The sequence below is a fragment of the Myxine glutinosa genome, chromosome 1, assembly GCF_964187855.1.
Source record: "Myxine glutinosa chromosome 1, kmMyxGlut1.1, whole genome shotgun sequence".
NCBI classification, from domain to species: domain Eukaryota; kingdom Metazoa; phylum Chordata; class Myxini; order Myxiniformes; family Myxinidae; genus Myxine; species Myxine glutinosa.
The window spans coordinates 93,465,967-93,490,014 of NC_136261.1; the positions used below are offsets into that span (position 1 = coordinate 93,465,967).

The 24,048-nt window shown below is 43.0% G+C and overlaps 1 protein-coding gene across 1 annotated transcript in view; it reads right to left on the bottom strand.

Annotated features, from left to right (window-relative positions):
• Nucleotides 1-793: 793 nt before the first annotated feature.
• LOC137426386 (uncharacterized) overlaps nucleotides 794-24,048 on the bottom strand; it is a 41,411-nt gene continuing 18,156 nt past the window's right edge. Inside the window, exons 4-7 of the mRNA XM_068114959.2 lie at nucleotides 19,837-19,962; nucleotides 13,547-13,673; nucleotides 13,191-13,250; nucleotides 794-2,544 (exon numbers count right to left, since the gene is read on the bottom strand). Coding sequence (XP_067971060.2) covers nucleotides 2,415-2,544; nucleotides 13,191-13,250; nucleotides 13,547-13,673; nucleotides 19,837-19,962 — 443 coding nt within the window. The 3' untranslated portion in view covers nucleotides 794-2,414. The remainder of the gene's footprint in view (nucleotides 2,545-13,190; nucleotides 13,251-13,546; nucleotides 13,674-19,836; nucleotides 19,963-24,048) is intronic.

The window sequence follows — 24,048 nt, forward strand, 5'->3', positions numbered from 1 at the left end:
TGGAATGGCAGGATGGCCTGGCGGAATACACACACAGCCACCACCTACAAAGGCCATTGCATCAGTGGCACAGCCATGCCCTCGGTCAATGATGCCACCACACAACCTTCTACTGCATACCAAAGAAGAAGCTTCCGTTTTAACCCTTTGCAGGCAAAAGAAAAAGCGCCGAAAAAGGACACAAACAACAGACACGAAGAACTAATGTAGCGTGTTAAATAAGGTGGTGTAAAAGACGCTCCGTCAATTGCGGTAACATTCCGGAACTTTTTTTCTACAACGTTTAAATCTTTGTTTTATTTAAACTTAATTACAATATATACTTGAACAATGTAGAACACAAATCGCCTTTTTTAGTATTTTCGAAACCCTTCCGTGATTTGTTCTTTGTATTCTGTTCTGTACCCAAGTACCAGATTGACGGGACAGATTTCTGAGAAATGTGAATGTCAGGTGCATTTTTGGGTAAAAGTTGGGAACCTCACTTTTTAACATAATTAGGGTATGCTGAATTAGGGTTAACCCGGTTCCCAAGCCAAACCTTGAGTTTTTGACATTCTAATTAGCATAAACAAAATGGCCGCCAAATTGCCATTTTTGGACAATTTCTTTGAACAAGCATTTATATATCATGTATGTACATGCAGCTCTTTTACTTTAGCTTTACAACTTTTACCGCAAAATGCACCTAGAAGCTTATGCATGGCCTTTTTCATAAATCCGTCTCGTCTATATTATGGTTGGTGACATATTGAAAGAGACATTCAAACTGATATTGAAATTGGACACTATAAAATGGGAAATGGTTTTAATAAGACAATGTTTCAGACCGCAATTTAATCTAAAATTAAGTATACAATATACATGGCCATGAAGCACAAACATTCAGGAATGTCACACATGTTGTTTTGCCAAACTACATTAAATTCATACAAGGGGTCTGATCATCACTCTGTTTCTGACAGGCACACATTGATGTGCACCTCAACTCTGAACAGCGACATTTGCAGCGTCGAGTCTTGCATTGCTTCTGGCATGCACAACAAATCATCTCGAGGCAACTTTCTGGGATTGGACGCAGTGACATCAGAATAGGCTCTAGTCCTGAATCACCACGTTTCCAGCCCATTTCCACAGGTACAGGAAGGTCAGGTATGGCACAATGAGCATTTCTCCATACCATGGCTTGATGGTATACTCGCATCAATGGAAATGAAGAGCATCACTTGTCGGTGACATTGCTTCTGGTTTACCAATCTTGGAGAACAACATATGTCATGCTGAATCAACAGAGGTTGTTCTGTGCACATTATATATTATGCCGACGAACGCTTCTGCAGATTTTATTGTCTCCTCTGCGAGTTCACCAATGCCCAAGTTCTTCAGCAGTTTTTTCAAAACTCAATAAAACAACTCAAAATTCGGCTTGGGAACCGGGTTAATCGAATTCAGCATACCCTAATTATGTTAAAAAGTGAGGTTCCCAACTTTTACCCAAAAATGCATCTAGAAGCTTATACATGGCCTTTTTCCAAAAATCCGTCTCGTCTAAGACGAGGTTCAGCGGTTCGAATCCCGATGCAGCTATAAACTGCCATCTTGGTGTTTCACAGGCAGGGTGATTCACCGATGTTTGTGCCATCCCGTCGAGGGACGTTAAACTGGACGTCACATCTGCCGGCATTAGTTGGTGGATGTTAAAGATCCCACAGTGTCCCTCGTGAAGGGTAGGCGAGCGATCGTTGACACCATGGCCAAATCTACGCCCTAACTAGTGCTGGGAAGGCAATGGCAAACCACCAGTACACCCCTTCCCAAAAATCTTTTGGCAGCACTGACGCCCTGCAACAGAGTATGTTACATCAGAATCAGAATGTTCTAGCAAAATCGTGCAGAGGGTCGTCTAGCACATGGGTCTTTCATTTGGAGTTGTTCAATTGTGCTCCTGAATATAAATAAACATGGGTGTCCCATCTGTTAGTTGGTGGGTATAAAATTCCAGATTTCTTCCCAAATTACTTTCAGTTGAACATCGGCTCAGGTTATCAAGTTCGTTTTGGAAAAGTTTGTCCCAAAAACTTCCCAACCCCACAATAAAGGTGCGAGTTTAATTGAAGCTGTTCAAGTAGTAGTATTAGTGGAGCTATTGATATTTTCAGCGATTAGTACAATTTACAATCCTCATGTGCCATATATGAAAAGTTCAGATAAAAAGGAGATGAGGGAAGGGAGATAGACGAGTGGGGGAGGGTTGAGTACTTGAAGAAGAGTGAGAGAGTGGACAACGCGACACAATGAATGCAACGTGATTAGCTATAGAAAATTAAAGGGACTAATTGATAAAATCAGCAGAGAGGTTATAAGAGTGGGTCAGAAAAACAAATGTGAATGTTCTTCTTTGTAAGGCGACACATTCAAGTCTTGATGATCGTGTTCTCGTACAGCCGGCTGGGATCAGGCCCTGAGGATTTGTAAGTGGGGTTATTCGAATATTTCCAATATTTCCCAGATTCAGCCTCTTCTGTTGGATAAGGCTGTGTTTGTCTGCAAATGCAAAGGATGAGAAAAGTTTCAATGAACCCATTATCAGGATAACGTAGTGTGATGCGGAACACTTTCCCATTTGTCAGTTGTATGAAAATACATCATAAGGAACACTACAAGCACAGGTACAATTTCATTAGCTGCATAGCAGGAGACGGGGTTTGTAATCACTTGTGTGAGTGTGTGAGTGTGTGAGTGTGTGTGTGTCTGTGTCTCTGTGTGTGTGTGTCTGTGTGTGTGTTTGTCTGTGTCTGTGTCTGTCTGTCTGTGTCTGTGTGTGTCTGTGTCTGTGTCTATGTGTGTGTGTGTGTGTGTGTCTTTGTGTGCGTGTGTGTGTCTGTGTCTGTATGTGTCTGTGTCTATGTGTGTGTGTGTGTCTTTGTGTGTGTGTGTGTGTGTGTGTGTGTGTGTCTGTGTCTGTATGTGTCTGTGTGTGTCTGTGTCTGTGTGTCTATGTGTGTGTGTGTGTGTGTGTGTGTGTGTGTCTTTGTGTGTGTGTGTGTGTGTGTGTGTCTGTGTCTCTGTGTGTGTCTGTATGTGTCTGTATGTGTCTGTGTCTGTATGTGTCTGTATGTGTCTGTGTATGTCTGTGTGTCTGTGTGTGTGTGTGTGTGTGTCTTTGTCTGTGTCTGTCCTGGCCGTAACTTCTTTACCATTTGAGCTATTGTCATCAAATGTATTATGATAATACGTAATGTTACCAAAGCTTTATTATCATAATGCAGAGAGGGCAAATTAATAATTTTGTCAAAATGGTCAAAGGTCAGAGTCACACTAATATCATCAATTTTCATTCAATTGACCTGAAATTTCAATTTACCATTTCAGTTTTGTCATCAAATTTTAATCTAAGCTTTATTATGAGATTAAAATTCTGGAGAAGGCAAATTAATAATTTTGTCAAAAGGTCAAAGATCAGCATCACTGAAGATCATCAATTTTCATCCGATTGTCCTGAAATTTTAAGAATTCACATTTTGGGTCACTGGATTGGTTCACCAATGAAAAGCTACAAGCTGATTGTTTTTCTTAGATCAAAAGCTCAAAGGTCAAGGCTGCATAAAATCAACAATTTTCATTTTGTACTTTTTAAAAACTGTTTCCGTTATTTTTAGCATACGGAAGAAGAAGAAGACGCCTGAATACAAACGAACGTGGACGGGCTTTGCATTTTCAGGTGCTTTCTAACTGTACTTGTGATGTTTTCTTTCATACACCTGTACAGAATCTGTCACTGCATTAGGATATGAGAACAATAGAGCACTGAGAAGTTCTGCAGAAAAAGACTGAAAATGCAAAAAAGAATTGATAAGCATAAAATTCATAAACATCCTAATCTATAAAACTCTAAGGGTACCTTACCCCCCAAGTGTGGTTTCTGTCGGGGTAACATATCTGGGGGAGAGGGTTCTGGATGGGGAGAAGACCCCAATTCTCTCCATGTAAATGTAAATTAGATAGCGCCACCCGGTGGTTTCCAGTATTCCAGTATTACACAGCATCTTGTATGTTTAAACAACTTTATAATATGCATTACGGTGATGTTGAAATCTGAGTGAGAATATTTTCAAAATAGAAGGAGCAAGGATGGTTGATGAAGGTGATGTTAGCTGACTTCCAAGCGGCTTCAAGATGACCTCAGGCTAATGATGGAGTGCGTAGAGCAGGATGTTTGTGAAGTACACCATGTTGTCTTTTGATTAAAGCCATCAGCGAAGCGACGGGTAAAATGCCGAGTATTGCGATAATTTTGTGTGCTATTTCGAAGTCCGTCAAGCTTTATTCTAAACGGCTCCTGCTTTCATAGAGTAATAAAAAATTGGAACCCTTGGAACCGCTACATTAAGCCCCAAGTCTTGCTCAAAGGTATTTGTATGATTAAACAGCATACACACACACACACAAACAAACGGCAGAGGCACAGGAGCATCAGCCATAGGAGGGAAGGACGAGTTTATAAAGGGCAGATAACATTAACCTTAAAGGAGGGGATTTTTTTTTTTTTGGTATACAAGATCGAGGCTCGTGTAAGAGTTAACATTAATCACCAAAAAATAAAAACGGACAAACAAAAAACATACAATAAAGGCAGCGGGAGACAAGATGGGGAGAGAGAGGGAAGCACACAAGTACAACATTAGAGAGCAGGGACATCGGGAGATCTGTGGGAAGGAGAGGGTTTGGGGTAGGGGCATGGGAAGGGGAGGGGGATGGGAAAGCATAAAACACATGGACACTGCTGGAACTTCCAGGAAAGAAAAAAGTCAGTATTTCAAAATAAAATAAGTGGATTTGGGGTGAATTAACGGGGGTAGAAGAGATCAAGGTTTCGGATGGGGGAAGATAAGAGATGGTGGTCAACTGCTTTTTTAAAGACCTGGAGGGAGGAGTGGGATTGAAGAGAGTGAGGGAGTTTGTTCCAGAGGCAGGAGAAAAGAGGAATGAAGGAGTGACGGTGAGCAGAGAGTCTTGATTTTGGGAATTTCACCAGAAGAGGGTTGCTGGCAGATCTTGTGTGACCTGCAGGAATATTTAGGGAACAGAGCACAGACAGGGCTGGGGGGGCTAGGCCGGATAGGAGTCTGTAGAAGACAGAAAGACCACCAACCTGCCTGTGGTGAGTAAGTGAAAGGCCCTCGGAGTTAGCTTCATCGCGGGAGATTCCAATTATTCTGAAAGCTTTGGTTTCAACAGCGTGAAGACGAGCTAGATGTGAGGCAGGAGCACCAGCCCAGAGGGGAGAACAGTATTCCATTGAGCTGTGGATAAAAGCCTTGTATGTGGTGAGGAGCTCAGGTGTGCCAAAGAAGGACTTCGCACGATGGAGGTTGCCCAGTCGGCGACTGGCCTGGTAGGCCAGCTTGGAAATGTGGTTTTCCCAGGAAAGATCATGGCAGATAGAGACCCAAAAGATTAAGTGACAGAAATTGTTGGAGAGGATTGTTGAGAAAGTAGTTGAGAGGGTTGTCCAGTCGGTCTTTTCGGAAAGACATAGTAAGAGTGTAAGATTTGTCAGGATTGAAAGACATGTTCCACTTGTTTGACGAGTCTGTGATTTTGTCCAGGTCTGCCGAGAGTGAGGAGGCTGCAGACTGCCGATATGAGAGATGAGGTATGGAGCGGCAGAGAGTGGAGTCATCAGCAAAGAGATAGAGAGGATTTTCCAGAGAGTCGGAGCCTGATTGATCGTTTCGGAGTCGGAGTCGGAGCCATTGATGAAGACCAGAAAGAGCACAGGGCTCAGTGTTTCCTGGCTCTCCTGATGGAAGACACACACTTGTTCCAGGCTTTGTGAAAGGAAATGAGATTGCCTTCCATTGGATTTGCCTTCCAGTAGGCAAAGGCAAGTTGTTTCAGGGCAACTGCCCACCACAATATTCTGTGTACCATGGATGGGAGGAAGGGTATGACAACTGAAGACGAGATGGGATAAATCTGTGCATGAGAGACAGCAATGTTCTTTTGAAGAATTTCCAGGATTAGTTGATGTCAGAGGCAGTGGAGATGGGAGACCAGTCTATATGATTGATGGCTGCTTGAAGACCGTGTCAGTTGGCCTGAGTGAAATGCCAGACTCATCAATGCTGAGGAGGCTCTCTGAGAATGGTCAGGGAGATGTCCACTTCAACAAGCACATGATCAGATGAACCGATTGGAGCAGAAGAAGAGCAGCAGACATTTGCAGGGAAGTTTGTCATAACCAAGTCTGGAAGAGAAGATGCTCCATTCACTGAGATCCGGTTCGGGAAATTGACAGATTGTGTCAGTCCCAGTTGGTCGAAAATGTCCTTTGCTGAGGTGCCATGGCTGGTGTGAGATGAACCCACACCCAGCCAACTGGCATGGTGACAATTGAAATCACCACATATGAGGAAGAGAGAGTTGGGATGAGTCGATAGAAGTTGGTCCATGTTATCAGACAACGAGATGTAGATGGAGTCATCACTGTTTGGTGGACGGTACAACACACATATGAACAAAAGGTGGGAGCGAAGGGGAAGCCATAGCCAGAGGTACTCCTGGGGGTGAGGTGGAGAGAGGGCAGTGCAGGGCGAGTGAGGAAGAGAGTTTTTGATAAAGATAGCAACCCCACCACCAGGACGAGGCTCAGGTCTATCATACCGGGGGAGGGAGTAACCAGGGAGAGATGTTAAGGAATCAGAGACATCTTGAAGGAGGAAAGTTTATGTTTCGCAGATTAAGTCTGGTTTGTCAGAAGCAACCTGTATGGAGAGATCAATCAGGTTTGAGCGAAGGCCCCGGATGCTTGAGCTCCATACCGTTAAGGAAGAGGAGGAGAGGGGTATGGAAAGATGAGGGAGAGGAGGAGGAGGCTGTGAGCTGTTGATAGTGTGTTGGAGATTTCAGAAGAGCTAGGAGAAAGGGAAGGAGGATGAGGACAAAAGGTTTGATGGTGATTGGATGAGGTACAGTGAGGTGTTGTTTGAGAGGGGGGGGCAGAGTGAGGAAGAGGGTTGGAGGGGATGGAGGTAAGAGTTGGAAGTGAGAGGAAGTGGGGATGAGGATGCTTTGAGGAGGAGGAGGGGTGAGAGGGGAGAATTGGAGAAAAACCTAGGGTGGAGAGATTTGAAGGGGAGGGGGGAGTTTTTAGAAGGGAATTTATGAGGGGAGGGGCAAGGGGGGAGATTTGAAAGGGAGGGGTGAGGGGGGAGTTTAGGAAGGGAGGGGTGAGTTTGGATTTTAGAAAGTGTTGGACGATTAGTGGAAAACGAACATTTATTGCAAACTGAGTTTCTTGTGATTTTCGAGTCAGAGATCTGTTTGAAAACGTTGGAGGAGGGGTGGAATGAAGGCGAGTTTAGGTAATGTGGAAAGGCAGAACTGTAAGAGATTGAATTTTTATTTGAAGTGAAGAGAGTTGGTGAGCAAATCGAAGACAACCTTTTAAAGAAAAAGAAGAAAAGTGTGTTATAATATACAACAGAATACAACACTGAAGGCTAAAGTTTAAACATTTTAAAACTAAACCATGAAAACTATCTGGGGAAATTCCCTAAATGAGGGCATGAAGGATTCCTAAGGGGGATTAATGATTCCAGCACAGGTTCAGAAGCAGGAACAGAAGACTAGGAGATTGACAGCCAGGAGAGCAGAGAACGAAGGAACAGGGAGGTGTATAAGCATTTGTGTTAGTACGGAAGGAGGGGCCTACTTTTTAAATTCTTCGGCAATATTTTTTTTGAAGGTTAGGTGAAAGTGGATCAGAGGAAGAAGGAGAAAGTTGAAGGCGTATGGTGAAAACTAGAATTGGAAAGATGTCAGCTGGAGAGGATCGCATTATGAAGGAAGTAGAGAAAAAAATGGGTGGAGCGAAACACGTTGTCACGATTGATGGAGAGGAATCTACTGGGAGAGAAGGAAATTAGGATTTTTTTTTTAATGGGAAGTATGGAAATATGTCTGAAAAGACAGACAAAGGAAAAAGTAACACAGTGAGAGAACGAAAGTAAATGGACAACAAAAGGCTGCCGAGGAGATTTAAAAAAAAGCCTTGAGGGACAAGGCCGGAAAACGCGGCAGGAACAACTGACTATCACACACAGGTATGCACGATTTACACCGAGATCTTACTAGAAACACACAGTAGACAGAAACAGAATAAAATAAAAATACAGTTTTGACAAAAATACAAACGGGAAAAATACTTTACATTGATTGTGTGGAGAGCTTGGAAATACACAGCCACGCCAGCAGAACTGGAAGCGAACGCCAATGGCAGATGGGACTAGTATACATATACAGTCACGTGAAAAAGTAAGTACACCCCATGTAAAGTTTTGACTTTTTCAACATATTTCAACATACAGCTATTTGATCTTCATTTCAACAATATTGATAGATAAAGGTGATATAATATAACAAATATCATGAAACATTTACATTTTGTAGTCCATTGTATAACTTAAATAAACATAAATGCAAATTTCGCATGTGGAAAAAGTAAGTACACCCTTGGCTCTAATAGGTGGTATTGCCCCCTTTGGCAGAAACAACCTCAAGTCGGCCTTTCTTATAACTGTCTACCAGTCTCTGACATCGACTGGGAGAAATTTTTGCCCACTCCTCCATGCAGAATTCTTTCAGCTGTGCGATGTGTTACGTGGTCCTCCCGGTAACTACCTGGTCTGGGTGATCCCCCGGACCGTGGGAGGGACCCCGCCAGAAAGATATATGGTTTATTCGCTTTCGTAACGCAATCAATATGAATTCCGGTCAAGAAGAAACCCCACACCAAGGATCCGGAATAATCAATAATATATTCTTTGAGCAATCAACAACCATCAACAATGCACAGTCAATATTACAAAGGTATACTCATCTACACAAACTCTAAGATGGCCATCTTATATATTCCTCACGTGAGCCCCACTCCTGACTCCCTCCGTGGTCAATGTCTCCCACAATGTCTCTCGTCTCCGCACACGGGCGGTTGAACGAACCCCGGGCGGACGTGCTCCAACGTGCCGTCTCGTACCGGGGACAGCTGTTGCAGCGCACCTCCTTGCCAAGCAACGGGGCAAAACCAAACGCGGTTTGCAACGCGAGCGAGGCTCCACGTGCGACCCGTACGCGTCCTTGTAGACGGGGCAAAAACCAAACGCGGTTTGCAACGCGAGCGAGGCTCAACGTGTGACCCGTACGCGTCCTTGTAGACGGGGCCAAACCAAGAGCGGTTTGCAACGCGCGCGCGCGGCCCCACGTGCGACCGCTTGGTTCCGTGCATGAACTCACGGGGACTTGACGTGTCAAAAGGTAATTACGCGTCCAGGTAACTCCTCTCGCCAAACGGGTTTCGGAACGCCTCTTTGTTCCGCGCAGCGCAAGGTCGATTCCACCTTCTCGTCGTCGCGGGGCGAGGAAGAAGAATCCCCGTCCTTTTTCTCCTCGTGTCTTTTCTTCTTCCGTTTCCGGCCACTTCCGTTTCCGGCCACTGGTTCCGAAGGGCTCCTGACCCTCCCATCACAACAACCCTTAATATAATACACACGGATAAGCAACCTGAATGGTAATTCCCATACATTCACATAAATATGTAACAGATGTTTGAGGGGTTTCTTGCATGCACAGCTCGTTTCAAATCCCCCCACAACATCTCGATGGGATTGAGATCCGGGCTTTGACTTGGCCATTCCAGAACCCTCCATTTCTTTCTTTTCAGCCAATCCTTGGTGGATTTACTGGTATGTTTAGGGTCATTGTCATGTTGCAAGGCCCACCTTCGGTTGAGCTTCAACTTGCCGACAGATGGCCTCACATTATCCTCAAGCACCCTCTGGTACAATGAAGAATTCATCGTGGATTATATGATGGTGAGCTGCCCAGGCCCTGATGGTATCAGGTTCTTGTGGTCAAATGCTGTCTTTTGTTTTCGCCAAACATGTCTTCTGGTACTGTGGCCAAATAGCTCTACCATTGATTCATCTGTCCAGAGCACATTGTTCCAGAAGTGCTGGTCTTTGCCAAGGTGTTCATTGGCAAACTTTAGTCTTGCCCTGATGTTCTTTCTGGACAGCAAAGGTTTCCTCCTGGCACACCTCCCATGTAGATCAAATTTGGGCAGCCTCTTTCTAATGGTAGACTCGTGCACTTTAACATCAACAGTGGCAAGAGCGACGTGGAGGTCCCATGATGACATTCTGGGGTTCTTAGAGACTTCTTTCAGCATCTTGGGGTCTGCTCTCGGGCTGAACTTGCTGGGGCGGCCTGGCCTGAACAAGTTGGCAGTTGTTTGGAATCTTCTCCACTTGTACATGATCTTCCGGACAGTTGAATGATTGATTTCAAATTGTTTGGAGATCTTTTTAAATCCCTTCCCAGACTCGTAGGCATCTATAACCTTCTTTCTGAAGGCCTCAGAGAGCTCTTTTGATCTAGGCATGGTGACGCCGCACACTTCAACAACAAAGAGCAAACCAAACTAAATGTCTGAGGTTTAAATAAGACAGGTTCCTCCAAGATCCTCTCTAACGATGTTCTAATCATTTGCACCTGAGCTGGTGCACCTGATTCTAATTTTAGGTATTTGAAGTAGTGATAAATGTCGGGGTGTACTTACTTTTTCCACATGCGAAATTTGCATTTATGTTTATTTAAATTATACAATGGACGACAAAATGTAAATGTTTCATGATATTTGTTATACTATATCACCTTTATCTATCAATATTGTTGAAATGAAGATCAAATAGCTGTATGTTCAAATATGTTGAAAAAGTCAAAACTTTACATGGGGTGTACTTACTTTTTCATGTGACTGTATATATATATATATATATATATATATATATATATATATATATATATATATATATATATATATATATATATATATATATATACAGACTTGGCATTTAATATGGAATTTTTTTTTTTTTCTTGACTTGGGTTTACTTTATATCAATCAGTATATCAATCTGATTTATATATGACTCAGTATATCAATCTCGTGAGTTTCCTTTACACTTTGGTGATTTATTTGTTAAAAGAACCATGTCACTGATTGTCTGTCGCAGCAAGAAGTCAACAAAAGGATTATATCACAGGTGGCGTGGCAAAATGTACGGACAGGTGCATTTGATGATTGGCTTCACAGTCGGGTATACAAGGGTTGTTGCGTTCTGTATTAGTGGAAAACAACTGCTGCACGTCTCCAAAAGTTATTGCCGCTTCCTCTGGAGATGGTCCGTCAACTAGACAATGCTGTTTGTCATGGAGTGGTGGCTTTACGAAATTAAGGCATGAAACAGCGTGCTATTGCTCGGCACTATGGCATCACTCAAGGTCAGGTGTCAAAGATCCTGAAACGAAATGCTCAGAGGGGTGTCCCTACTCCAATACCGAGGCCAGGACGTCCCCGCAGAACCACAAGGAGGGATGATCGCCAGCTGCACCGGTTAGTCCGCAATGGCTGTACCAATTCAGCTAATCGGCTTAGGGCTGAGTGGCAGCAACTGACAAATGTGCCTGTATCCAGAAGGCTAGTCAACCAATGACTGGTTCAAGCAGGCTATCGTGCCAGGCGTCCCCTGAGAAAGCCACGCCTGACCAGACAACACCGCCAGCGCCGATTGCAGTGGGCCAGAGAGCACCGTCAATGGCAGCCAGGACACTGGAATCACGTGATCTTCAGTGACGAGTCTAGATTTCTGGTCTATCGTCAAGATGGCCGCGTCGGAGTGCGCAGACAATTGCATGAAGCCTACAACAAAGATTGTATAGTGCCAAGAGTCCAAGCTGGAGGTGGTGGGGTGACCGTTTAGGCTGCTTTTCATGCAGGGGGCAAAACTGACCTGGTTGTTCTGAATGGAAACCTGAAACAGTTCAAGCACAGGGCCATTCTGGAAGAAACATTGCTTCCATTTGCTCGTGCAGCCTTTCGAGGAAACTTTGTCTTCCATGATGACAATGCACGCCCTCATCCTGCTCGCATGATCCAACACTTTCTTGCTGACCGTGGTGTAGAGCATATGGAGTGGCCTGCCATGTCCCCGGATATGAATCCGATAGAGAACTTGTGGGCAGAATTAACGCATCAAATCGACCACTTGGACCAGCAGCCGACCTCTGTGCGTGAATTGCAGCAGGCTATTGTCACTGCATGGCAAGCGATTCCTGTCCAAACCTTGGCAAATCTCGTGAACAGCATGCCTCAACGTGTACGTGCTCTCCTGAATGCTCGTGGGGGTTACACGAAGTACTGAACTGTCATTTTACTGTCCGTAATCCCAGTCGTAATTTAACTTTTGTTTTTGTTAAAAAAATATTTGGCTAATGTGCAAAATAAAGAGATACTTCTGGAAAACGTACAGAAGTTTAACACAGTACTGTCCATGAATTGAGTTCGATATCAGTTTACATCACTTTCAAGGATCAATTTATTTGTTTCGAAATGTCAAATGTGGTTTTTGTTTCTTTTAAAGGTCACATTAACAAAATCTAGAATAATTTCAACATAATTCCAATGAACTTTTGGTTGTAAGACATCTTGAAAAGTAAGTTCACCCCCACAAAAAAAATATTCCATATTAAATGCCAAGTCTGTATATATATAAATTTAAGATATATTACACACATGCACATTTATAGCCTGGTGTTGGCTGTGGATCCTCGGATCCTGAGTTCGAATCCCGGTCGATCATTGCATTAACGCCAGGGGTGTTAACTCAGCCTGCCATCTTTCCGAGGTCGGCAAAATTGAGTACCAGCTTGCTGGGATGAATGAGCCATTCGGGTATCCTACGTCGGAGTGGCGACCCATCCAGGATTGTACCCACTAGCCAAGGAAACTGCTTCGGCAGCCCTATGCCTTGTCACGGTGCAAAAGGAATGGTCATCATATCATCGAATGAAGCTAAGCTTATAGCCAGAAACAGGGCAGACTGGAGAGTACACACTGCAGCCTTGTGGGCCACTTGGCCCGAAGAGGATACACACACACACACACACACACACACACACACACACACACACACACACTTCATTTTCGTAATCGAAGATTTTTCGGTTATTGTTCGTGATTAAATAAATTCTATGATTCTAATATATAAGCAATGATTGAGTATGTTACTGTGTGTGAAATAAATTACAATATGAGTCATAAATGCACAATTAATAATAATACTTACCTCATATCCTCATACAATGAAGATGCTGTTACTTCTTTCATTTCTTTGTCACCCTCTTGCCTGAAATAATGTTAAAAAGTTCGACATTGCTGTTATTCTCAGAAATGTCAATGCCAGAGACAATTAATTCACTCCCCATTAAAAAAAATCAGCCATTGTATCATAACTGCCTCTTGCCTCAATTTGTTTTGCACTGGGATTTCATACTTCATTCACAATAAAAGCAATTTGAAGTTTACGAAACAAATTTTTTACGAAGAGGAAATGATCTGTATTGTGCTGAGCTGTTTCGGTGCAGCAACATCATTGCTCACAAATCGTGGGTTAAAGAACATATTCATAACTTAAATTCTTACCTATAATCGTGTTGCTTTGCCTTTTTTGATCTCTTCATGACAAAAAGTACAACTCCAGCCAAAAATAGAACAACAAAAACCAGTATAGAAATCAATGCTATGATCCAAGGCCTTTGAAGAATTGATTCTGGGGAAAAAACGAGGTAGGGTGAGGGTAATTGGGAGAAAAGATGTTAGGTTGTTACTAACACATAAATATAATTATTTTATATAACATGTCTGTGCATATTTATTTACCATAATAACTAATCTGTAAATAAATCTTGCAATTATTCATTCATTATCCTCACCAGATGAGAGGTATTGCATTCGGGTCCGTTTGTTGCTTGCGAAATCGAAGATTCTCACGTATATTGGTTGGTCTGGTCTGTGATTCTGTTTGTTTGTTTGTTTGTTTGTATGTCAATCGTCTACAGGTCACAATTTCATACCGATCTTCACGAAACTTCACGAAATGGTAAAGTTGGTCGTAAGCAAGAAGCCTGTTGACTTTGAGGTCAAAAGGGCAACAACTTTGTAGAATTTCTAAAATCCTCAATTTTCATCCGATTGACTTGAAATTTGAAGAGGATTTGCATATATGGTCACTGAATTCAACCACCGATTATTTTTAGGTCAACGTAGGCCAACATAGGCCAGCTTTCTAAAAATTGTCTTTTCATCTGATTGACTTGAAATTTGAAGAGGATTTGCATGTATGGTCACTGAATTCAACCACCGATTATTTTTAGGTCAACATTCACCAACACCACCAACAACACCAATACATTCAGAACTCCGCTGCCCGTCTACTCACCCATTCCCGGACCCGTGACCACATCACCCCCGTCCTTTACAAGCTTCACTGGCTCCCCATCTCCCAGAGAATCCAGTACAAAATCCTCCTCTTGACCTACAAAGCCCTCCATAACCTGGCCCCATCCTACCTGGCTGACCTCCTCTCCAGACACACTCCCACCCACAACCTCCGCTCTGCTGGTACCAACCTCCTGACCCCCCCCATCCGGACCAAATTCAGATCCTGGGGGGACAGGGCCTTCTCCATCGCTGCTCCCACCCTCTGGAACTCGCTACCTCACACCATCAGACTCCTCCTCACTCACCACATTCAAAACATCACTCAAGACCCACCTGTTCAGCACTGCATTCAACATTCAACCCACAGCATTTAACCCCTGACTATCACTTCTCCTTCTCCCTCCTTTTGCTTTAAATATTTCCCTGTTGATTCTTGTCTTTTTGCAATTGTTGTTTTCATGTTTTGTTATGCATTATGTTTTGCACTCTGTCAAAGCACCTTTGGGCTTCATGAAAAGCGCTATACAAAATAAATGAATTATTATTATTATTATTAACATAGGCCAGCTTTCTAAAAATTGTCAATTTTCATCTGATTGACTTGAAATTGGAAGAGGATTTGCATGTATGTTCACTGAATACAACCACCGATTATTTTTTTTAGGTCAACATAGGCCAAAATGCCAACATAGGCCAGCTTTCTCAAAATTGTCAATTTTCATCTGATTGACTTGAAATTGGAAGAGGATTTGCATGTATGGTCACTGAATTCAACCACCAAATATTTTTTAGGTCAACATAGGCCAAAAGGCCAACATAGGCCAGCTTTCTCAAAATTGTCAATTTTCATCCGATTGACTTGAAATTGGAAGAGGATTTGCATGTATGGTCACTGAATTCAACCACCAATTATTTTTTTTAGGTCAACATAGGCCAAAAGGCCAACATCGGCCAGCTTTCTAAAATTTGTCAATTTTCATCTGATTGACTTGAAATTGGAAGAGGATTTGCATGTATGGTCACTGAATTCAACCACCAAATATTTTTTAGGTCAACATAGGCCAAAAGGCCAACATAGGCCAGCTTTCTCAAAATTGTCAATTTTCATCAGATTGACTTGAAGAAATTGGAAGAGGATTTGCATGTATGGTCACTGAATTCAACCACCGATTATTTTTTAGGTCAACGTAGGCCAAAGGGCCAACATAGGCCAGCTTTCTAAAAATTGTCAATTTTCATCCGATTGACTTGAAATTGGAAGAGGATTTGCATGTATGGTCACTGAATTCAACCACCAAATATTTTTTAGGTCAACATAGGCCAAAAGGCCAACATAGGCCAGCTTTCCAAAAATTGTCAATTTTAATCTGATTGACTTGAAATTGGAAGAGGATTTGCATATATGGTCACTGTATTCAACCACCAAATATTTTTTAGGTCAACATAGGCCAAAAGGCCAACATAGGCCAGCTTTCCAAAAATTGTCAATTTTAATCTGATTGACTTGAAATTGGAAGAGGATTTGCATATATGGTCACTGTATTCAACCACCAAATATTTTTTAGGTCAACATAGGCCAAAAGGCCAACATAGGCCAGCTTTCCAAAAATTGTCAATTTTAATCTGATTGACTTGAAATTGGAAGAGGATTTGCATATATGGTCACTGTATTCAACCACCAAATATTTTTTAGGTCAACATAGGCCAAAAGGCCAACATAGGCCAGCTTTCTAAAAATTGTCAATTTTCATCTGACTGACTTGAAATTTGAAGAGGATTTGCAAATTTGGTCATTTAATTTAACTACGAATTATTTTTGATGTCAACATTGGCCAAAGGTCAACAATCGAGGTGGAATTTCTAAAATTCTCAATTTTCACTTGATTGACTTGAAATTGATCAGGATTTGCGTATCAGGTCAGTGAATTCAACCACCAATTATTTTTGATGCCTAAAGGTCAAATTTGTTTTTGGGATTTCGCAAGTATCGTGCTCTGCACGACGTCTTTCTTGTTTACCTGTCTGTCTGTTTGCTTGGTGAAAGTATTTCGCCGAGTTTGTTGGTCTGTAGTGTCTGTTTGGCTGTCTGTTTGTCACACGATTTTTGTCCAGTTTTGAAGTAATCGTTTTTGAAGCAATTTTTATGTATGTAGTTGATCTGCCAAGGACAGCAACGCACATTTGTGGTCATGATCCGGATGCGGAAACGGATATGATAATTTTTTAAGTCGTTATTCACCTTTGAGAGATTAGGGCCAAAAACGATAAAGAGCACGAAATCTCAAAAAGTTAAGGACAGATTCGGACAAAACATGGTTAACGGGTTGGGTGTGTGGCAGACGAATTCGACTTTGGTGAAGATCATGACGCTGTATGGAAACCATTGCAGCAACAATATGAAGGACCTTACAAAGTTCTACAATGCTCTGAGAACACATTAATACTCGATATTGGTGGTGCCGTGGTGGTGAGACAATCTCCATAGATCGATTGAAGACAACTTTTCTTGATGCAGCCCGAGAGCTGACCGCCGCCTCACCGGCGGGTCAACACCTTAGTCTGTAGGCAGCTAATGCAAAAATGTTTTTGCTAAATGTTTGTCGTGTAATTTGGAAACAGGTAGGCTACCAATTTGAAGCATATTTTTTACTGATCGTAATTAGACCTGTTTCCAACTTAGAATTTGCTTGTGTGGTGGGCATTTTGAAATGCAAAATGGCCGCCACACGAGCAAATTTGACATGCAATTTTCTTAATATCCTGGCTTCTACACCAAGTAAGCCTGGTGTTGGCTTAGCGGTTAGGGTGCCGGCTGGGGATTGTAGGATCCTGGGTTCGAATCCTGGTTGGTCGCTGAATTAACGACCAGGGTGGTTGACTCAGCCTGTCATCCTTCCGAGGTCGGAAAATTGAGTACCAGTTCACTGGTAATTCCCTGTGTGTTGCAAGAGGCGACTAACAGGGTTGGTGGCAGGAAGGGCATCCTTTTTTTTTTTTTTTTTTTTTTTTTGTATACAAGATCGAGGCTCGTGAAAGAGCGAACATTAATCACACAGAAAGACAAACAGACACATAAAACAAATAACATCGGGAGCGGTAGACAAGATGGGGAGAGAGGGGGAAGGACACAAACACAACATTTGAGAGCAGGGACCGAGAGACATGGAGACATCGAGAGATCTGTGGGAGGGAGAGGGCTTTGGGGGGGAGGCATGTGAAGGGGGGGAGGCATGTGAAGGGGGGGAGGCATGTGAAGGGGGGGGGGGGGTGGGAGAGGTATAAACATATGGACACTGCCAGGATTTCCAGGAAATAAGTTGGAATTTCAAACAAGGTGGATCTGGGGTGAATTAGTGGGGGTAGAAAAGATCAAGGTTATGGATGGGGGAAGATAAGAGATGGTGGTGAACAGCTGTTTTAAAGACCTGGAGGGAGGAGAGGGATTGAAGGGAGTGTGGGAGTTTGTTCCACAGGCGGGAGAAAAGAGGAATGAAAGAGTGAAGGTGAGCAGAGAGCCGAGATTTCGGCAGTTTAACCATCAGAGGGTTGCTGGCAGATCTTGTGCGACCTGTAGGAATATTTGGGGGACAGAGCACAGAGAGAGCTGGGGGAGCAAGGCCGGAGAGGAGTCGGTAGAAGACAGAAAGACCACCTACCTGCCTGCGGTGAGTGAGTGAAAGGCCCTCAGAGATAGCTTCATCGCGGGAGATTCCAATGATTTTGAAAGCTTTGGATTCAACAGCGTGAAGCCGAGCCAGGTGTGAGGCAGGAGCACCAGCCCATAGGGGAGAACAGTATTAACTGGCTCCATTGCTCCAAAAAAAGGGGACCCATGGTGCCAAAAAACGCCAACCCCTGCTCTGCGGGGAAAAATGGCCTCTAAAGGTGGTTTCTTCTAGACCAAGTAGAGGTAGGGAGCACTGGCTATACCCACATTGTTGGTACTAATGAATATATTACACCAGAGGTGTATTGAGGCTTTCTAACGGGTGATTTCATCACAAAAGAAACAGCTCCAACGTTCAGCCAGATCGCTGATGACTGATGACCAGGCTCTTGAACATGTGAACAAAGTTTGAAAAGTAGCAGGAGGACTAGTTGGCATCACACAAAACGAATCCGCCAGGGACAGATGGTGTCTGACATACAGTGAGAGAGCTAAGCTTGCAGACGAGACATGAGCAATGTTAATGTTGACCGGTGCAGCTGATGATGACAATGGTGAAATGAAGTACAAAGAGTTTGTTCAAAAACTAATGAAAATGGACGAGAAAGATGTCAACCGGCTTGTCAAACAATTCCAGCTATTCAATGTTTTCGAATCGCGAATCCTCGGATCTGGTGTCACACTCCTGCTCACTAATCCTCAGATCCTTGATGAAGTGAAGATGACTTTGCCAACAGCAGAACAAGCAGGTAAGAGGATCATTTCTGACTGTGTGGATAGTCGGTTGATCAACAAGACAGGCAAATTCCATGAGAGCTTAAAAATGCAGAAACTGATGACGTTTGATACGATGTACTCAGTGCCTGTTAGTGTGGACAAACAAACAACTGTTTCCATCAAGGTAGGTGGCAATCTCTTCCGCCAAATGATTGTTGCTCTTGAAGCAAGAACTTGATGTTGATGTTGATACGTTGCTGAAACACACGAGCTGTCTCCTGTATCTTTGTCTTTGGCCGCTCTTGGCCACAAATTGCGATATCCAACAAACACACCTGGGCAAGATAATGGAACAAGACATGGCCTAGAGTCAGCCACCTGAAAACATTGATGCGACATGCTGCATATTGGATGGCATGGGCAATCGTGCAGAAACTTGCCAATCGTCCTGAAGGGAATATACATTTGGTAACTGGTGTGATAACTTTTAAAATGTATGGGGTTGTATAGTTCTCCGAAACATGTAACAGGGTTGACATTGTCTTCGACAGATACCAAGATAACTCAATCAAAGAAGGAACATGGGCTTGCAGGGGGGTGGATGGTGTCTGACATACAGTGAGGGTGGTGCCCGGGATCAATATCAATATCCAATCCTTCTGGGTGGTGCCCGGGATCAATATCAATATCCAATCCTTCTGGGTGGTGCCCGGGATCAATATCAATATCCAATCCTTCTGGGTGGTGCCCGGGATCAATATCAATATCCAATCCTTCTGGGTGGTGCCCGGGATCAATATCAATATCCAATCCTTCTGGGTGGTGCCCGGGATCAATATCAATATCCAATCCTTCTGGGTGGTGCCCGGAGAGGTTTTAGGCAGGGGAAAAATATCAGTTATGGGGTTCAAGGTCCTGGGAGCACCACAATTACCTCCATGTCGTGCGCATTGCATGGTATCGCTACCAGTCTATTATCACAAGTCATACCATCAGTAATTCTGGGGGAATAAAAGGTTATTCGGTTGTTATAACTTTGATGTTACAGCATGCTGAAAGTTTTCCAATTCGATCTTGAGGTTATTCAATAACACGCGGGTACACCCACCTTTGGGTGAATTCACTCTGGGTGAATCACTTTTGCTTGAACTAACAAAAGGTAGCACAGCCATTGTAGTTGACAAACCCTGTCTTTGTGCATCGTCAATATTATCTCCTTTAGGATTTTTTGGTTCTGTGCAGGGATATAAACATAACACGACATTTAAAATTGACCAATAGTGAATATTACAGGTCGTTCACATTGTATCATATTTAGGGCCTACTTGAGAGAGCTCTTGTATGAGGTAATTAAGGATAAAAAATATAATAATAAGGATAAAATAATGAGGATAAAAACATAACACTACAATAACAGAAGTACCATTGTTTGTTCCTTGTGAAATTTAAGATTTGCAAGTATTGTATATTGGCCCACATGTCGCAATTCGACACCAATATTCATGAAACTTAACCAACTGCGACAGCTAACAAAACGCTAGACGCCTATTGTTTATAAGGTCAAAAGGTCAATGGTCAAGGTCACAAATCGTGAATTTTCATCCGATCGACTTGAAATTTGAGCAGGATTTGCCTATTCGGTCCCTGAATTGGTTCACCAAAAATCAGAACTATCCATTGACCGTTTTGACATGTCAACGGTTTCCATGACGATTTCACCCCATTGCAACCAAATAAAGATTTTTTGTTAATTTCTTTATTGGCATATTTTTCACAAGTAACAAACTGTCTGTTAATTGCGGAACTTCGATTTTTCAAGTAACAGACAGACAGTGGTGAAAACATAACGTCTGTCCTCCTTCGGAAAACATGGCCTCCAATCCTTTGTTTTCCGGCTGCTTCCCTTCATATTATGCATTGTGATTGAGATTCTTGTGTCTTTAATTTATAAAGGTTGTTTTTCCAGCCTTGATGCATATATGACCACACTGTACAAAGGCATTACTAAAAACTAGCCGAAACCCGTGGAACATCCACGGAAGGGAGGATGTGGTGTATGGATAGAATGTACCATTATGGATGGCATAGGGGATTTGCTTGTCCGAGTAAGAGTTAGGAAGAAAGATGAGAATGAAGAGAGCATATATGAACAAGGATCGCCGACACCGGCACAAATGCATGCTCTGGATTGTCCACTCAGTGGACGGCTTGCTTTCGCCTTTGCATGTCCAATCAGCGGACGGCTTGCTTCGCCTTCGCCCAGCAGACGCCAATACGATGGCGTCGTAAGATGGCGTCGTATCGGCAGTTAATCGGATGCTTTTGGGCCCCAACGTCGGCTAATTCAGATTTTTCGAGTACGGCTGTACGTGATAAACAAAGAGCGCGGTTCGTAGATCGTAAATCCATTAGTGCCGTGGGCATCGGGTCACTGGGTGCGGCGTAAAAGGAATAACAAAGTCGAGTCCTTACGCTATTATTATATAGACTAGCCGAAACCCGTGGAACATCCATGGAAGGGAGGATGTGGTGTATGGATAGAGTGTACCATTATGGATGGCATAGGGGAGCGCTCATGGGATCTTCTTCTTCCGTTAAGCTCCAATTTTTTCTCTTTAAGTTAAGTCCAATCAGTCCTCTCTGCTCGAAGTGCTCAGGCCATGCTTTCCCGCTCTCATACTTTTATTTCCGTTCGGTGTAGAAAGAGATTGACATATCGTTCGTCTGTTTTCAGCTCGTTATCTTTAAGCTTCCTTACATCTCGCCACCTGCTACGCCTCTCTGAGTTACGAGGATTTATGCAATGCACCCCGAGTATCGCAACGTCACTCCATTTAACTTTATTAAAATGACGATAAAGACGTTTCCTTATATATCCTAATTTAAAATGTTCAAGGGAATAAAAAGACCATTTGGTTCACACCACCCATGTTCACACCACTCGACTGTCCAATCAGCGGATGGCTCGCTTCGCCTTCGCCCAGCAGACGCCAATACGATGGCGTCGTAAGATGGCGTCGTATCGGCAGTTAATCGGATGCTTTTGGGCCCCAACGTCGGCTAATTCAGATTTTTCGAGTATGGCTGTACGTGATAAAGAAAGAGCGCGGTTCGTAGATCGTAAATCCATTAGTGCCGCGGGCATCGGGTCACTGGGTGCGGCGTAAAAGGGATAACAAAGTCGAGTCCTTACGCTATTATTATATAGATACTGGCCCTCACTGTGCAATCATCCCCAGTGTTTTCTATCAATCCGTTTATTTCATGTATCCCTCAACCGTAGGAATACCTTATTGTTTACCTGCCCCTTTCAACCGGTAACCAATTATCCCACTCTATCCCTGAGAGGGAAGACATTGTTTGTGTTTTCTATTGTATCTATAGTAAACACGTACTCCAAATCCTGCCTCTTGTTCGTTTTAAATTAAAAAAAAAGTTGTTTCCAGATACCGTTGTTTCCAGATAATTTAAAAAAAAGTTGTTTCCAGATACCGTTACCACTGACAAGGTCTTGTGGAGGTCCTAATGACTAGGAGACGGATGTGTACCAATGAGATACACGGTGCACATGTAAGTGCATTAAGACTGACAAGGCTTGCACTTTCACTGGTTAATTACAAAAGATAACTAGGGAGTTCGGAGAACACCTTACCCCTGTGGAAGTTTGAATAGATTTCCAACTGTTCATGAGATGTCTTTCTCTTGAGAGTAGGCGAGCTATCGACGGCATCTTGTTTCAAATTTGTTTTTCACTTAATTTAATTCTCAGGGTTGATGTGTCATTTGTTGTTGCTGTTTAAAGGCAATGGCAAACCTCCAATGCTGGTCTCTTCTCACTAATTGTTTAAATCCTCACGGGTCAAGACAAGGACACCAGTTATTATAGTCTTCAATATATATATATACAGTCGTGGTCAAAAATATTGGCACCCTTGCACCTTTTTCAAATAATGCAGCATTTCTTCAAGAAAATTGTTGAAATTTAAAAAATCTCTTGGTATCCACAAATGTATTTCTTTAGTTTGCAGTGGAACAAAACAAAAAAGCTGAAAAAATTACTAAATCATAGCTTATTCCACACAGAAATTCTAAAATGGCCCGGACAATATTATTGGCACCTTTCAGAAGTTGTTAGAAATAATTGGATTTCAAGCAGGTGTTTCTCCTTTACTTTGGAATTGAACTCACCTGTGGTTAGTTGCAGGTACCTGCAATAGAAAAATCACTCATTCAACCAGCTTGAATAGAGAAAAGGAGGAATTCCGCTGTTTTGTGTCACTGTGTGTACCGTAATGAGCATAGAGTATAAGAAAAAACCAGAGAATTGTCTGAGGAGGTCAGACACAAGATTGTAGCCGAGCATGGACAATCTCAAGGCTACAAGTCCATCTCCAGAGACCTTGATGTTCCTGTGTTCAGCGTACACAATCTTATCAGGAAGTTTAAGGCCCATTGAGCTGCAGCCTACCTCCCTGGACATGGCCGCAAGAGAAAACTTGATCGAAGATTGCAGCGAAGGGTTGTTCGAATGGTGGAGAAAGCACCTCGATCAACTGCCAAACAGATTCAAGCTGACCTTCAGACACAAAGTACAACAGATTCAACTCGCACCATCCGTCGCCAACTCAATGTGAGGGAGTTATATGGTCGGAGACCCAGGAAGACCCCACTGCTGAGAAAGCAACACTGGAGTTTTCCAAAACACACCGTAACAAGCCAAAATCCTTCTGGGAGAATGTCCTGTGGACAGGTGAGGCCAAATTAGAGCTTTATGGTAAAGCACATCATCTCTATGTTTACAGAAAACAAATTGAAGCATACAAAGAAAAGAACACCTTCCCTACAGTCAAACATGGAGGAGGTTCAGTGATGTTTTGGGGTTGCTGTGCTGCCTCTGTCACTGGGTGCCTTGAATTTGTGCATGGCATCATGAAATCAGGAGATTACCAAGGCATTTTGGAGCACCATGTTCAACCCAGTGTCAGAAAGCTGTGTCTCTGTCGAAGGTCATGGGTCTTGCAGCAGGACAATGACCCCAAACACACTTCAAAAAGCACCCAGGAATGCTTCAAAACAAAATGCTGGACTGTTCTGAAGTGGCCAGCAATGAGTCCAGATCTAAATCCCATTGAACAGCTACGGGGAGATCTGAAAACAGCAGTTGGGAGAAGGCACCCTTCAAACTTGGAAAAAGTGGAGCAGTTTGCACAAGAAGAGTGGGCCAAACTGCCAGTGGAGAGCTGTAGGAAGCTCATTCATGGCTATAGGAAGTGCTTGACCAGTTATGTTGTCCAAGGGGTGTTCTACCAAATATTAAGTC